The sequence below is a fragment of the Limulus polyphemus genome, unplaced genomic scaffold (assembly GCF_000517525.1).
Source record: "Limulus polyphemus unplaced genomic scaffold, Limulus_polyphemus-2.1.2 Scaffold273, whole genome shotgun sequence".
In the NCBI taxonomy this organism is placed as follows: domain Eukaryota; kingdom Metazoa; phylum Arthropoda; class Merostomata; order Xiphosura; family Limulidae; genus Limulus; species Limulus polyphemus.
Window position 1 is genome coordinate 505,416 of NW_013665883.1, and position 17,933 is coordinate 523,348.

Sequence of the window (17,933 nt, forward strand, 5' to 3'; positions counted from 1 at the left end):
GAGGGAAGGCAGCTAGTCATCACCACCCACCAAAACTCTTGGGCTACTCTTTTACCAACGAATAGTGGGATTGACCATCACATTATAACGCCCCCACGGCTGAAAGGGCGAGCATGTTTGGTGTGACGGGGATTCGAACCCGCGACCCTCAGATTGCAAGTCGAGTGCCTTAACCACCTGGCCATGCCGGGCCTGCCAAGAATGACAGAACTATTCTACTATCAGAAGATTGTCTTCACTTCCAGAGTATATGCAAAATACATGTCATTTTTGGTCATCCCATTATAAAATAAATGAAAGAGGTTAAACCAACCAGTAACCATCTGATCTGCTAGTTATGGGAGTTAAAAACCAATGGGATTTGCAACATTATAGTGGTTCTATATTACATTAAATAAAAAGTGATAAAATTAGTGCGTAGACATGATAGGTTTGAAGAGGTTGTGGTGTTCAGTAAAACTATGAAGCCCATAATTGACAGTAAGAAGACTGTTTCTTGTAAAACGCTTGAAAAGAATCCTTGTCTGCAAAAAATTAAAGTGAGTTTATTAAAGCTCTCCACAAAATCTTGTACTGTTGGAAAAATAATATTGAAAAGTGTATTATTTCAAAGTTAAATGTGTTTTATTGGAAACTTTGATTGTAAATGTTTGATCAACGATAATTTTATCCATATCAAGGTACCATGCTTTGTTATTAGTGGAAAAGTAAGTTGTTGTTGATATATTTCTTTGGTAATATCAACGTAAACCTTGAAAATAAGGTAGAAGTATGTCATCAGTCTACCTACAAGCACAAATAATGGCCAAAGTTTTACAATAATCTCTTGTACTAAGGTTTGTAATATATAAAAATTCGAATTTAAATAAATATGAAACTGCAACTTGTGGACTGAACTTGAATTTGTTGAAAGGCAGTTGGCCAACCTATCCAAATGTATTGTCAAGTAAAAAAATACTTGTTTGTTTTAGTGCAAACTTTACACAGTGGGCTATATTCACTCTGTCTATGGGTTGTATGTAAATCTTCAAAACTACATTCTAGAGAGTAGTGTTTATACAGAAAACTTTGGTTTCTTTATATTAGAGAACCTGCTACAATTAATTTTGCATCTCAATAACTGTAATATCATTTCCATACTAAATTCTGTATTGCCTGTAGCATCACTGACCTGAACTTATACTTATCAAGATTCATACATAATTATTTATTAATTAATGTTTTACATAAAATATAAAATACAAATTATAAAACATATTATTATGAACAAAATTTTTTTTATGAGTTTTAGTAACAATGTTTGAACTTTGTCGATATATTATGTATTACATACTTTCTTTTTTTGTAATGTTTTGTGTATGAATATTTATTCACTGGTAACACTGAGTACTCTTTGAAATATAAAACACACTGAACGGAAAACTTCTATTTCTCTTGCTGAGAGGTAGACATCTTAAAATGTGTTTGATAATGCAAGGGTTTATTAAAAATGTGTTGATGTATTAAATAATGAAAAAAAAGCTAAAATTTTTATTAGTTTTTGGGACTCTATTTTTATTTTTTAAATATAGTATTATACTGCATTCCTTCTTGAACCCACATAAGAATAATATGATTTATTCTGTAACCAGGAGAACACAGTACAAGTACTGGTCTACAGATACGGATGTTCTTTATAAAGTCTCTAACTCAAATTAGTTCATAGACAGAATTTATGTTGAACTAAATAGATTACAGACACAAAAAAACATTACTTTCACATATTATATTTGGCTTAGCCCAGAACTGAGTATTTCCTTGCAAAATTTAATGTACTAATACCAGTTCTTTAATGTAGAAGTCCATGCAATAGGAACATTTGTTTTGGTACTGCCTTCTTTAAAAATGAAAAGACAAAATTAATATATTAGGGATGAGAATGACTTAAAAGAAACACTGAACCTCCAGCCAGCATATGTACATCTTTTACTTACATTTTACAGGACTTCCTTGCTCAGCTTTTCTTGCTGTCCAGTAAGTAATATGAATCAGGAAATTTTGGACTTTCATTTTAGGTTACCATGAAGATTGTAAACAATAATAATGTTAGGAAAAGAAATAGGTTCAAGAAATCAATGTAACACAAAAGTACGAAACACTATAACCTAAACACTTTCTAAAGATAGGGGCAAACTGAAGAAGAAAGGTCTATGTTTCAAAAGTGCTCGGGTTATAGCGTTTTGTATCTCTGTGGTCTGTGGATTTCCATGTTCTTTGGGCTGTTCTGGAGATTGTTGTAAATTCGATGATTTAATTGGGAGGTAACAAATTGGGGTCAAAGCTGGAATGGTTGGATGCCAAGTTTGTGATTTTCTATTGCTATGTATCCAAAGCATAAGAAAAAATTAACAAATCAAATCTGACTATGTAAAAGATTTGGCTGTTTTCCTGCCATCATTGATTTTTGAAATATATTGTCTGTCAGTGAAATAACTGCAAGGTAGTTATCTTTTAAATGCACAAGAAAAGCAAAAATGATTAAGACACGGGTAGGAAAATGTAATAGAAAAGATAGGTAAAGGACTCAAGAACAAATTCAAGTGTAACTAACTAGAAATGAAATGTCTAATATGAAGGTGGATTTGCCAGGAAAGGAGATGGTCACTTGTATGATCGGAGAGAATATATTAAAAGTTTATACTGTCAAAAAGATTATGTGCAACTTGTTTAATTCTTTAAATTACTTTAACCCTTTCTTTGTTAAAAATTGCCATTAAAGTAGCACTTACAAAGTACAGAAAAATAGCCCATATTGCACCTTAGACCATCTAAAACCTTATAGTCTAGTGGCCCCCTGACCTCAGTTTTTTTTTTGGGGGGGGGGGGAACATGCCTTGCCTTTATAGGTTTTTTTGTAAATATGCTGTTGAATAAAGTAAATACTCATCACAAATCTAAGTAAATACTTCCTGCCTGTCCTGATAGAAGTTACATTCAAAACAGATTGTAATGAAATTTGTTTCATAGAGAAAATAATAGGACACAAAAAAAAACTATATAAATAAATATATAGATATACACTCACCTGACATCTCATCAATGTATCAAAGAAGTCATCATCTGGCAAGGCTGCAGTATCTACAGACATTCTGTGTAAAAGATGACGATGTTGTTCCAGAGAATTATTACTGATGAACTGATTCCTGGTTCTGAGGCTCTTTGAAATACCTAGTCCTGGTAGAGTTGGTAAGCTCGCTCTTTGTTCATCCATTCTCTGACTCTGCATTCCAGCAATCAGATCAAATAGGTCTTCTCTCATACTTTGATTTTCTAGTCAAAATAAATAAAATTACACTGACCACCTTAAGTAAGCAACAATTTGTGCTACTTTAACACCTTGATTTTCATTTCCTGTCAGTGCAATACAATATGAGATAGCTGTCTTTAATAACCCAAGATATTGCTATCAAGTTTACAAGTACTAGCCTCTGTCTTGATTTCTATGATGAAAATTAAATACATGCACAAAAATTTTAGTAGGTAGAACTAATGACAGAATATCTATCAGAACAAGTCCTAGTCTTCATACCTAGCCAGATTAACATGAACCAAAACTTTGACTAAGAAACTCTATTAACAGCAATGTAGCTATGTCTACCTAAGTTTTCATTCCATGATCATATAAAAATAAAATAACAGGATTACTAATAAACCAACCTTGGTCTTCATTGTCTAACTGTAGAGAAGCATGATGGAGTGTTGTTGAAGAAGTTCCATTTGCCGTATTGCGTTCAAGGAGAGCTCTGGAACACCGCTGATCATCCATTCTCTTACTCTGAAACTGACTCAGTAGCTCAAAGAAGGAATCTTGGTCAAAAGAGCTTCCCCCAATCTAAAGTACATATAATGCATAATCAGTTCACTTGGTCTTTATTTTCAAACTAAAAATTAAATGTATATAAATAAAACAACTTAAAGTACATATAACACGTAACTAATTAGCTTGTTTATTTAGCAGAATACTGATATAGCTGTATTATCTTCATGACACCCTACTAATGTTGGCACATTAATTGTGTGGCTCATATTTACTATCTATACAAATGACATGCTTACTGACTAAATTTGCAAATATTAAAGAATATTTTATTTGAAACCTTCTTACTTTTTCTTTAGAGGATGAATTTTGGCTATCTCCTGATTTAGGAGAGTCCTTACTAGATCTGCGGTTATCTCCACTTATAAGAACCTTTTTGGGAGATTCTTTGCTTGAGGTCATATTTTCCTTATTTTCCTTTGATATCTGAAAAAATATTAAAAGAATAGTAGTAGTGAGAGTAATATAAGTAAAAACTTTAAAATCACAAATCAATAAACAATTTCTTGGATAAACCTGATAACTGTTACTACTAATAGGTTTCTAATTTTAACCCTATCATAACATTTCTTTTATCTAAAATTCATGTTATATCGTGACTAACACTACAATTTTTACTTTCCATTTCTGTATAACCGTGTATTTTTTGTATGCGAAGAAAGATTTTAGAGGAACTCATTGTGTGTCTTTTGCTTGACTTATTCGGTGAATTTTTTGATAAGATGACCACAGAGAATTCTAGGTAGCATCACAATATGGCTTCAATGGATAGGGTTTTAAGTAAAAAAGATAATAGTAGGGAACATACAAACTTCAATAACAATTATTTGAAGGCAGTCTGCATATAGCATAAAGATCTTTGTAAAATGAGTGATACGTTCAAGTACTGTTTCAAATCCCCTTTTTATTCTAGTTTTAAAATATGAAAAGTGTTAGCTTCAACCAAAATACATGATTATTCTTTTTTTAAATTGAGAAAGATTTGGTTGAGTTAAAGAGATTTATTGGAATGTAGCTTTAAAGGATTGAAAAGTATAAAAAAAATTGTTGTGATCTGGAATGAGGTATTGTAGGCCTATGTTGTGATAATAACATTGATAACATTCAAGCTTATGTTCTTTGAAAATTTTATTATTAGCAGCTACTGATTGCTTGTCATCATTTTGTAAGTAATACTGTTAGGATGTTCACCTCATTTGCATTTATTATGGAATTAATTTACTAATTTGAGATTAAAAATGTTTCAAAGGATATGACCTTGATGTGGATCTTGAATGACTACAATGATATTATCACAGGGTAGTCCCAAAACATCCCATTCCTTAACACTAATAATAAATTTTCTAAACCTCTCAATTTTGGAATTATTTGTCTGTCAGTGGATTTCTGAATTGCTCAATATGTATTATAACAATTTTGTAGTATGAGTCAGAGATAACTTTTACAGAAGTATCTCTAATCCTCAAAAAATTTCAAACCTGATTGATTAATGTTAAATTTTCATTCCTAGTCTTAAGATAACATACTTAATGCAAGAAATTTATAGCTATGATCTGGTGAATGACCAGATCTAGTTAATATTTCCAATTCCTAACCCTACAAAAACACACTTGATGTCATCAAAACAAGCTACAGTTTCATTAATACTGACTTTCTGTTCTTAACTATATACAACTCATTGATGTCAACAAAGCAAGCTACAGTTTCTTTAATGCCAACTTTCTATTCCTTAGTCTACGATAATATATTTGATGTCAACAAATCAAAATACAGTTTAGTTAAAGTCATCTTTCCATTCTTCACTCTATAAGAACACATTTGATGTCAACAAAACAAGTTACAGCTTAGTTAAAGCCAACTCGCTATTTTTAACTATATATAACACATTTGATGTCAACAAAACAAGTTACAGCTTAGTTAAAGCCAACTCTATATGTAACTATATATAACACATTTGATGTCAACAAAGCAAGTTGCAGTTTATTCAATGCCAACCTTCTATTTGTAACCAACAGAAAACTTAAACGATGCAGTTATTCCAATAAATCTGATAGGATTCTGGCTAATACTACTTTCCATTCTCAACTTTTTCCAAGAAACTGCTACTTTCTACATTTTAAAACAAATTTTAGCTGATTTTAACTTATATTCCAACAGAAACAGTTCTAAAACCTTAATTGTAAACTATACTATTGATAATGTTTATATTATATTCTTTACCCTACAATACAGAAACCTCAAAGTGTTTGCATGGATTTTGGGTAATATCTTGTGAAAATAAAGGCTAAACCTTTCAGCATTGTAATAATTCAAGTCTATGCACCAACAGTCGATAATCAGGAAGAGAACACCAGTGTTCATTTCTATGAAGACCTTGATAAAGCAAAAAAGGAATGCAAACCTCAAGAAGTGATAATGATGGGAGATCTAAATGTGCAAGTCAGTTGTGAGCAAGTGGATAATATTTTTGGACTGCATGGACATGGAGAGAAAAATGAAAGAGGAGAGAAATAGATTGATTGGTGTGTTGCAAGTAATGAAGTCATTACAAACACATGGTTTGAGCACCACCCGAAAAGAAGGTATACATGGAAAAATCTTGGAGATAATATTAGAAACCAAACTGATTATGTCACCATCAAAATAAGATTCAGAAATGCAGTACAACAATTGAAAACTTACCCAAAGTCTGACTCCAGAAGCAACCATGTCCCTGTAGTATGCACCATCAAAATAAGACTGAGGAAACTTAAGAATCCAAAAGGAAAAAAGAAGCTTGATTATACAATTCTAATGGAAGAAGATTTGATTAAAGAAAGGCATGCAGTTGCAGTGAAAAACCATTTTCAAGAGCTTGAAAATGAAGAAAATATGTCAAAATGGGAAATTTTTAAAGAAATAGTTTTTAGTTGAAATAATCAAGAAAGTTATTCCACTGAAATTAAGGCAAAAGAAATATAAATGGATGACAGAATAAATCCTTGAACTTGGGAGAAGATGAAAACCTGTAGTATGAAAGAGTATAAGAAACTGGACAAAAGAGTTTGGTCAGTGTGCAATGATGAAAAGGAAAAATTGCTTAAAGAAAAATGTACAGAAATAAAAAAATAAAAGGATAAAGATGTTACATCAATGTATAGGAATGTCAAAGACATCACAGGTAAAGAAGGATGCACTGGTAGTAGATGTTTGTTTGTTTTTTAATTTCATGCAAAGCCACACGAGGGCTATCTATGCTAGCTGTTCCTAATTTAGCAGTGTGAGACTAGAGGGAAGGCAGCTAGTCATCACCACCCACTGCCAACTCTTGGGCTACTCTTTTACCAATGAATAGTGGGATTGACTGTCACATTATAATGCCCCCACCGCAGAAAGGGCGAGCATGTTTGGTGGGACAGGGATTTGAACCAACTGATGTTCACAGACAAAATTAAATTAAGTATATCAGAGCTCACTAAACAGAATACTTAAACATTTATCTTTTTTTACTAATCATCAGAAAGGTTTGACTATTAATAATTTTTTAACATGTTGTAAAAATATTTAAAATAAGCATTCAGTTTATAAGCTCTGTCATTTTTTTTTATTTTTGTTCTCTGAGCATCAGTATTGTTGGTCAACTTGAACATGTTTTGAAAAATAATTTTCCTTCCATCACTGAAGGTTTGTTTGTTTGAAGTTATGCACAAAGGTACACAATGGGCTATCTGTGCTCTGCCCACCACGGGTATCGAAACCAGCCTTCTAGCATTGTAAGTCCACAGACATACCGCTGTGCCACTGGGGGGGCTCCATCAATGAAAGACATATTCAATTAACTGACACATGATGTTGTTACCTAATAAGTTAGTAATAAGTTTATGGACTAATATCTGGGGTTCAAATCCTCATGGTGAACAGAGAACATTATAGCCCATTGTGTAGCTTTGCTCGAAAAATTTCAACACCTGAGGTATACCTATGGCCAAAATTAGTCATGTTTTTAAAATCTTTTATTTGAGAAGTTTTCTGTGGAGCTAATAAAGCTTATTAATTTTATACAAAAAGTTTTTTGAAACTGTCATGAAGTAATGTTTAATTTCATCAACAAAAATTCAGTTCTTTTAGTAGTCACGTGAAAATTTGTAGGGAAAAACTCATGGAATGCTATTAATCATATTTTCAGGTTGTTATTGGTTTTGTGTACTATGTTGTATATAGGATAAATTTTTGATGTACAACAGTTTAGGATTATAAGAATAACTTAAATTATTTTACCTAAAGATGTCTATCACACTAGAAAAAAGGGTAGCTTTAAAATGCCTTAAAAAAGGAAATAGGAAGATTAGACTTGTGTAATCCATAAACGATGCCAATGATTAATTGGTTAGCAAGTTCCATTAAATGTTTAGCTCTAATAAATTTTTTCATTAGAATCCTTCAAAAATATTCATAATACCTGTATTTTAAATTGGTCTAAATTAATTCATAGCAAATGTTAACTTTTATTATTGACCTTGAAATTAAAAGTCCAAGTTCTTCAAAATAATATCACATGATGTAACCTTCACATCTGTCTAGTATAGCCCTTTTTGTCAGCTTTTATGGGATAAAATAATTATAAGGTTAATAAGTACTTGTACAATATCTGAAGGTGGCAAGATTCATTGCTGGTATTAGTTTAATTAACTTGGAAATGTCAAAGTGTTTGGTTTTTTGTATAACTTTGTGGAAAAAAAGTAAATTAAGTAACCTACATGGAGTGCTCACTGAGAAAGTACATTTAGCAAGAGGGTTAAGGTGAAGTTTTTCTAAAAACAAAGGGAAAAACATTTTAACTGTTCTTTTGTTCCCAAATTTAGAATTATGAAGCTGAAACAATCTAACATTACTTTTAACAACACCAAAGGAAATTATCAACAACAGCTATATATATGATTTAATTACCAGTGAAAAGGCTTTCCACACATAATAACTTTATTGCATATTAAAATAAACTGCTGTGAGCTTTGTAACATTCACTCCAATTTATTAAACAATACCTAAGTACACAACAAAATGTTTTACCAAATATGCTAATATGAACAATCTGCAGTATTTGAAAAATGGTATGAAAAATATCCAAACAAACATTTTATAATAAAACAACAACTTCAAATTGAATATGACTAGTTCACTACCATAGCCTGAACTTCTTTTACAAATAAAAAGTAGACTGTTTTAATCTTTTCCTTTATTTTAATACAATAACTTACATTACTTTCAGGTGTCAGCTTCAGTAGATCCATTCTCTCCATGCTTACCCTTCGAACTCTTATCTTAGCTGAGAATATAAAGATTTGACATTAGAAACAACTACACACGGTAAATACAAAAGATATGTTAGGGACATTCTGTGCCAAATCATCACATTCATCAGGCATGACCATAACTGATGAAAATTCATGAGACATGCTTGAAATCAAAATTCTAGATTATATAGGTCCTGAGATAGGAATCATCAAAGCCTGGCCTGTTTCTACAAAATAGCGAAACATTCAAATGGCCACATCTTCTATTCTATTACACCTAGGAAGGTAATTATTGTACTATTTTGAAGCACTTTTATAGAACAGTCAAAAGCCTTTAAGTTATTAAACAAAAAAAGCTATCTTCAGAAATGATCTTTGGCCTTGATCTCTGTTCACAGCAGAATTAAAGATCACAAAGACTGCACCATTTGTAATTAGGTAATAATATTGTCAAAATTCCCTGAAATTTTTTTAGATTGGGCACCCAAGTAACTTCTGAGTGGCAGTCAGATGATGAGGTAAGGCTGGGGTGCGGTTGGTAGAATTGGTAAACCAGAAAAAAAATTAACAGCTTCCATGCACTTTACTCTTGCACAAGTGACCTTAAATGTATGTACTAAAAAGATGCAATCTTTGTTACCTTCAGTTTTGCTGTAAAGACAGAGGTCAAGGTCAGCCATAAAGATACCTTTAGAGATTTTTTCACCTTGGAAAAAAGAAGATTGGTCAAAAGAACAGAAACAAAACTACCAGTTGAATATTTCTGGTTAGCTGAAACAGGTCAAACTTTGATGATCTGTATTTCAGAAATGACATGACCTAGAGATTCCATGCAACATATGTTCCTCACTAACTATGCAAAATCAGAAGAAAATCAGTGACAGTCATAATAAATCTTACCTCAGAATGTGATGATTTAGTATGGTATGACCTTTTAACCATTTTTTCGAACATGTACACAATATTACCAGAAAAACAAAAATTAAGTAAATATTCATATTATTATTCTTAAAACTGACATCAAAAATAGATAAAAAGCAACAAAATGATTTTATGAGTATTAAATAAGTTATTTCTCTGTATATATTTCAGAAATATATGTTTAAACAACAGCTACAGTGGAGAGGTGGGGACACTTCATAAGCCAATACACCTGTATGAGTGAGAAGTTTCTGTTGTCAGAAATAATTTATTTAATACTCCAAGAAAAGAAAAACTATAATACTAAATCGGACAGCACATTGTTTAGGTTACTCAAGAAGGTTTTTACTATTATGTTTTGATGAAATTTAGAGACACATATGTATTCCTTCATGAAGTTGGTGAGGTAAGTTGAGGTCAGGCCAAACAACCTCACCAAACTAAACAAGGAACACACTAATGTCTCAATCATCAGAACATAATATTCAATGCAAGATGACCTAGTAAAATTCTAAAATCTTCCTGATTATGCTCTTTTGGCAACCATGAAACAGCTTATTTAAGCTATCATTTTCTATTCTTACAACAGTCCATGCTATAAAGCTTCATCATAACTTATGAATATAAAATTTGTCTTGGTAAACTGCACATATTTTATTTTTTTTTATCAATATTTGCAATTAAAAAATAATAACCAAATACTAAATATTTTTCACCAACTAGGGTAGATTTTGGTGTTATGAAGTTCTTGTGAAGTATTCGTGTTCAAGAACAAATAATCATTATGGAAAAATCTGTTTAAAGCTATGAAGAAAAACTATATTAAGAAACTTTTAAAACCAACAGGTAAACAGAAAAAAAACACCATCTTGTGCCAGATTTTACACCCCTCCTTTCATACGTAAAATATGCTAAAACAATTACTATAGAACCAATACACAAATACTAAATCAGATTTACAGTGAATGAAGCCATGTACATTTGCAGACAATTAAACACTGGCCCAAAACTAGTCTACACGTTTAAAGAACAAAAATATACCAAATGCGTAAAGAAAACAAATAACACATCACAGTCCAACATGCTAGTTCTTGCTAAATTTAGATATCCAGAAAATGATGAGAGTTGTTGACACAAGTTTTTACAAATAAACACCACACAGAAGCTAAAGCTTAGACATAAACATTGTATAGTTCTGAATGGATTGTTCTATTACTGTACCACGTTTAGCTAGCTAGAGCATTCCATTACAGACATCCATACTTAAGCAAAAGCTTTCCACAAAGATTGTACAACTTTCTTGTAACCTTACAAAGTAATTTTTCAATTACAGAGCACAATAAGGGCAGATGTTAGATGCTGAAACGTACCACATACATCATGTTACGAGACAGATCATCATCAAATTGCTACTGCATGAAATAACTGGTGAAGAATCAATATTCAAAGAAGACATTTTACAATAAAACTATATTTACAATTTTAATTGAATAACTTTTATTTTGACAGTTATCTGCTCATGAAAGCATGTGAAAATAAGACATAATTGCTTCTATTATTAAAATCAGGTTGTAAAATTCTAAATGCACATGTGTAGCACGAAAGATAATCATACAAGGTCACAATATTCTGTTCCAGAACATGGTAGGAGTCAAATATAATTTTTAACCAGGCGACAAATGTTCTGTCATGGAGGTAAACTATCACTATTTATTTATATTAATATGTGTTAAAAACCTGACTTTTTTCTATCTAAATACTTACACATGTAGTCATAAAAGTCAACACTATGATCTGATAATTTGTTTATAGTACTGTATCTCCATTATATATTTGTCATAAGAAAATGTATTAGGCTTATTGTATTTTTAAATACTATAAACTTCATTCAGTTCCTTAGGTGTTTTTTGAAACCACACAACATCAGTTATATTTACTGTAGATGATACATTTTGTTCCCTACCAGAGCTTATCTGGCCAGCTGAGATACAACAAATATAGAAAAGTGTTTAAAAATACAATAAACCTAATACTATTATCTTACGACAAATATAATTGATTTAATCACACTTCATCAGGATAGAGACATTCACACCATAACAATTATCTTTATTATATGTTTTTTCTCCATTTATTTAACAGATAGAATAATAGTTAACCTTTGCACAATTTGCTTTTCCTTTAAGTATGGTACACATGAAAAAATGCATATGAAGGTGAAAAAAACTAGCTTATTGTACTATCCAATACACATTATTTTCTACTGTGCCTACATACAAAAAACATGTGAACCAATTTAGGATCTATCTCAATGTGCTATCTTGTTTAGCTTTTCTATCTACTTACAAATGAGTACACTGGTGTATCAACAATATATGTATGCTTCAAGTAAAATCTGGAACAAGTAATTAACATAGTATACTATGTGCTATCTTCTCATACTTAGGTCTGTGAGAGAGAAATAAAAACTTTACTTTATTATAGCATATTATTTTGTCTTGTCTTTCAAAGTGAAAACAATACGATGAAACTTACCTGGTGTGTTTTCCATACTTCCATGTGTAATTTTGTCTTCTATGTGATTTTGAGCACCTAAAATATTTTGCAACTCAACAACTCCCATGTTTGCACTGGTTAAACCAACTTTGTCCCCAATCTGTTTGGTTGAAAAGGAATAGAAAAAAAAAAATAATAATCTCACTACCTCCTCCCCATGCCCCCCCAAAAAAGTTTGTCTAATAAATAAGGCATGTTTTTCTGAGGATTGCATGTGAATTGGAATCTCAAAACTGTCATAGGTTATACATTTCTAATATGATTTGTGTATGTTATATAAAGGTTAAAAGGAAAGAAGAAATTTGTTTATATTTTTGTTACTTTTCAGGATCTTTGTTCTCTACCTTTTTGCATATTTATTCCTATAATGTATATTTAAAATATTTATTTACTGAAACTTCTAACTCATACCTTTTAAGATTCAGTTTTTAGTTGGATTGCATTTCACACAAGAAATAGATCTTCAAAACTGTGAAACAATACACGCTTTAATATGCAAATGTTCATGTATAAAAACTCAAAATATTCAAACAACCCAAACCTACAAAATGCTTATATTTGTTTATCAGCTGTAATGCAATAAAAACAATCTATGTTTGTGTAAATAAACTTTTCTTTCACAAATTCCTTGAAATTGTATTTAAACGTTCACAATGAGTAAGAAGAAGTATCAACATTGTTGCTGAGGTTAATATTTAAGATGACTTGAAATTAAGAAGAATAAAAAATTATTTAAAAAGTTTATTCCCTTGAATTATAAACAAAGCTACTTGAGGGCTATCTGTCCCTAATTTAGAGGTGATAGACTAAAAGGGGAAGGCTGATAGTCAACACCACTCACTGCCAACTCTTTTACCAATGAAAAGTGGGATTGACCATCACACTATAACAACTTCACACCTGAAAGGGCAAACATGTTCGGTGATGGGACTCAAACTCACGACCTATGCATTATACACTGAGTGCACAAACGAATAAGTTGTTACAAGAAAAAAAAATCTTCAAATTTTATGATTACAGCACAGTTAAGAGGTTGTTGATATAATATTTACAGAACTGCAATAACATGATGCACACCATAGAAGTGTAGATAATACAAAAAAACAACAACATATAAATGTTAAAAAAACCTGTAAAATTGATCTCTCACGCATTACATAAGAAGATTTTCACTGTTTAACATTTTCATCTTGTACATTAAGAATGACTGGACTGACACAGAGTAATGAATGTTGATTTCCTGAAGTGGGTACATGAGATCTATACTCCAAGATGTCTATATATAACTCTAAACCTATGTATGATTTACAAAACCATGTGCTGTACCACATACAGAATTTTTTTTTCAATGGAAAAAAATAACTTTAATAGTAAAAGAGTGTAAAAAGATACTTAATATATTATGGTAGTGGCATGTAGGAAAGTCAGAGGTGTGGTGGCACTATATTCAATTTTTATACTGTAACAAGTTAATTGGTCTAGTTTTTCCATATTTTCTTGATGACAGTAATGTTAACAGCCTTCTAAAAACTGGGGAATAACTAGTTTGAAATGATAATAAAATGAGATGTCAAGTGAATTGAAATGTTTAATAACTATAGTGCAAGTAGTATCATAACCAGCTGGTGGATGCTGAAGTGACTTGCACAGTATTAGCACATGTTAGGTGCACCACCTGGTGTTGATAGATAAGATGGAAAAATTAAGCCAGCATACAAGCTTAGTAACATCATATTTTAAATGATCCTAAAATTACTTTAGCAAATGCTGAGATGACAAGTTCAGTATTAAACAAGGTCGTGAAAGTAAGGAAAAACAGTATGGTAGAAGTAGAGTTTCTGTTAGTACACACATGCACATTCATGACCTTCCCAAAATACTCTTTAGGACGTATACAAACTACGTCATATATACGTGCAGTAGATGCACAACATTTCCTTCCTTAAAATACTTGAAGTGATACTGTTGTTAAATCTAAATTGATCTGAATGTTAATATTGGCATCACTGGAGATATGAGATCTATACTCCGAGATGTCTAAATATAACTCTACACCTATGTATGATTTACAAAACAATGCACTGTCCACATACAGGGGACAGGTACATTTGCTTGTACTGTATAAAACTATGGTTAAAGTATTCTTTAAAGATTCATCCTCTGCCATGCCACATAAAATACAGTTTTCTGAGTGAGAAGGCAGAAGAACAGAAAAAAAAAGTTTCATCTTTACTAATGGAAAAGCAAATAAATAAATGAAAATTAGCAGTGGAAGTTATTTTGGGGCCAATATATATCCTAATGTAATATCAAGCCACAGTGCCTTTTTAATATCAGCACCACCCAACACAAAATAGTGGTACATGATTAGCCTCAAAAGCTACAGTGCAGAAACCTAAGCTTTTTCTTTGGATCCTCAAACTATCCAATTTGAAGGAAACACTGATAAGAGCTCAAGCTAGTAGATGCTACGCCCAGTACTCAACAGTATATCTCATTGCAGATCACATGCTAAGTACCAACAATAACCAATAACAAATGTGCTTCTTGTTTTGAAAACACACACACACAAAAAAACACCAAATTTGCTTCACCATGTATACATACATACTATCATAACCATGATGGAAAATTCATTTACTGGCCCTTTCACTCAAAGATTCAGTTATAATTAATGTTTTAGAATTAAACCAAATTTCTTCAATCAATAAAAATAATTATGAAGTAACTAAGGTTTCTAACTAGCATATTCTCAATGGTCAACAGAAAAATGTTTTATATCAATTAACTTTTTTTTATTAATTACTTGTTTTACCAAAAGTTTTGTGAGACAAATGAAAAATGCACAGTATACACAAGTACCTGTTCTGCAATATATAAATGTTTTGTAGCATATTGTAGTGCCTTCTCATTATCACCAATAGCAGAATAAGCATTACCAAGACTCCAACAGGCTCGACCTTCACCAACTCTGTCTTTCAATTCCTTGGCTATTTGCAAGTGTCGAAGATGGTATTTAATGGCAGTGAGATAATCATGAAGAAGCGTGTAGGTATTGCCTAAACTGTAACAAGCTTGAGCTTCTACAGCTCTGTCTCCCAGTTCCTCAGCAAGACTCAAAGTTTTCCTAAAAAGGTTGAAGTAAAACAGATACTGAAAGTTGCAGAAGCAATCAACTTAAATAATAAATTTCCGGTATTAATTTTTATTAGTTCAAATGCAGAAGTTGTCACACACACACACAATTACAATTACAATTACTGGCTACCACGAGTACTGGAGACTCTTTCACTCCTTGTTATGAAAAAGGATGGTGTAATAATAAATGTCCCTGAAATAAGACTCATCTAGAAACTATCCACAGTATTATATATACATACACAGAAAAAATACTTACTTGTAGTGTTCAGCTGCAGTTTCAAATTCACCAAGAAAAATATGTGCATTACCCAAATTGCTGTGGGCTCTGCGTTCGGCTGCTTTGTCTCCAAATTCTCTTGCTATGCTGAGCCTCTTTTGAATGTAAGTAAAGTAAGATATAAATTTAACAAAATCTCAATAAAAACAATAATACATTAAATTCTTCTCATGACGGTTTGACCTCTTACTCAATACACATTACTATGATTATTATATAAAACTTGTCAACAAAACAGGATGAGTGAGAAAGAGACAAAAAAACAAAGATAACTCAATTCTACAAAAAACATTTGATTAAAAAATTTAATACTCATATTTGGAGAAACATAATGAAATTTTGTAATGAAAACAAAATCTATGTCAGTTTATTTTTTTCAAAAAATACTGGAAAGTTCAACTTCATCCTTAGAAAATAAACGGATTATTTTCAAACAAATTGTAAAGTTGTATGGTTTGAACTTGTGGTTATATTAATTAAAATCTCTAAAGCTGCATTTTCTTCCTAATAAACTTAGTTATGAAACTTTATAAAACATACTTTTATTGGTTAGAAACTATTGTATTTTCATATGCAATTGATAATTTAAACTAGCAGTAATAAAGTTTCATGTAATGCAATATTACTCATAGGAGATTCTTTCTACCCAATGGGCTATCTGCACTGTGCCTACTGAGGGTATGAAATCCCTATTTTTAGCATTAAAAACATCTTCAAGCTTATTGCTGAGCCACAGGAAGGCTCTTTTATAAATAATTGTCACAGAGGTTGTTGTAAGGTGGGTCCAGGAAGCAGATACAAGACAATCTAAACTCTGTTCACTTTTCAACAACCATCTAAACAGCTCAGCTGTATAAGAACTATTGATCAATCAACAATTAGACTTACAAGTATTTCACGCACATTTAAGTTGTACTAAAAAATATGAAAGAATATCACAACCACCCTTTACTTGTATATACAAAAAATACAGATAAGATAGTACAACACTAGAATATTATATATACTTATTATATGATCATCAAACAAATCACAAGAACAAATAAGGACACTACCATTATTCACTAATTGTTCTAAAGAAAAACTAAAAATTCTATATAGTACAACACTAGAATATTATATATACTTATTATATGATCATCAAACAAATCACAAGAACAAATAAGGACACTACCATTATTCACTAGTTGTTCTAAAGAAAAACTAAAAATTCTATAAAACAAGTCATATTAAGTAGAAGTTGCAACTATCTACTGGTTGTTCTAAAAATACTCTAGAAAACAAGTGGTATAAAATAGAAGTTGCATCCATCCGCTTGTTGCTCAAAAAAAATTCTAGAAAACAAGGGGTATTAAACTGAAGTTCCATCTATCCACTGGTTGCCCCCAAAAAATTTCTAGAAAACAAGTGGTATTAAATAGAAGCTACAATCATTTACTGGTTGCTCAAAAGACTTTAAATAGTAGAGGGCAACAGAAGTCAAACACTACATCCACCCAATTTTTGTTTCAAGAAATACTTCTAGAAACAAGAAGTAACAGAAATCAGAAACACTATACCTAAGTAATTGTTTCAAGAAACAAATATATAAAACAAGAGGTGGTAGAAGTCATTACATCTATTCACTTGTTGTTCTAAGAAACAATGATAAAACAGGTAACTAAAGTTAGGAATACTACATCTACTTACTCTTAAAAAAAGCCCTGTAAAATAAGAGGTAACAGAAGCTAGAAACAATACATCTATCCACTTGTTCTATTACTTCTATAAAAGATATAAAGTACAAAGATCACAGTAGCTATACATATTACAATGATTTTACAGTTGTTTTCATAAATGGGTTTATTAAATAGAGTTTAAAAGACAAGACCAACCTCTTGATGATATGAAATAGTTTTAGGAAAGTCCCCTA

At 31.3% G+C, this 17,933-nt stretch overlaps 1 protein-coding gene across 2 annotated transcripts in view; it reads right to left on the minus strand.

Moving 5' to 3' along the window:
• LOC106456933 (G-protein-signaling modulator 2-like) overlaps positions 1 to 17,933 on the minus strand; it is a 44,539-nt gene that overhangs the window by 2,242 nt on the left and 24,364 nt on the right. For both annotated transcript variants that reach the window (XM_022382737.1, XM_022382736.1), the window contains exons 6-13: positions 17,896 to 17,928; positions 16,001 to 16,116; positions 15,466 to 15,730; positions 12,583 to 12,703; positions 9,091 to 9,158; positions 4,145 to 4,282; positions 3,697 to 3,871; positions 3,065 to 3,309 (exon numbers count right to left, since the gene is read on the minus strand). In XM_022382737.1, the coding sequence (XP_022238445.1) occupies positions 3,065 to 3,309; positions 3,697 to 3,871; positions 4,145 to 4,282; positions 9,091 to 9,158; positions 12,583 to 12,703; positions 15,466 to 15,730; positions 16,001 to 16,116; positions 17,896 to 17,928 (1,161 nt within the window). The remainder of the gene's footprint in view (positions 1 to 3,064; positions 3,310 to 3,696; positions 3,872 to 4,144; positions 4,283 to 9,090; positions 9,159 to 12,582; positions 12,704 to 15,465; positions 15,731 to 16,000; positions 16,117 to 17,895; positions 17,929 to 17,933) is intronic.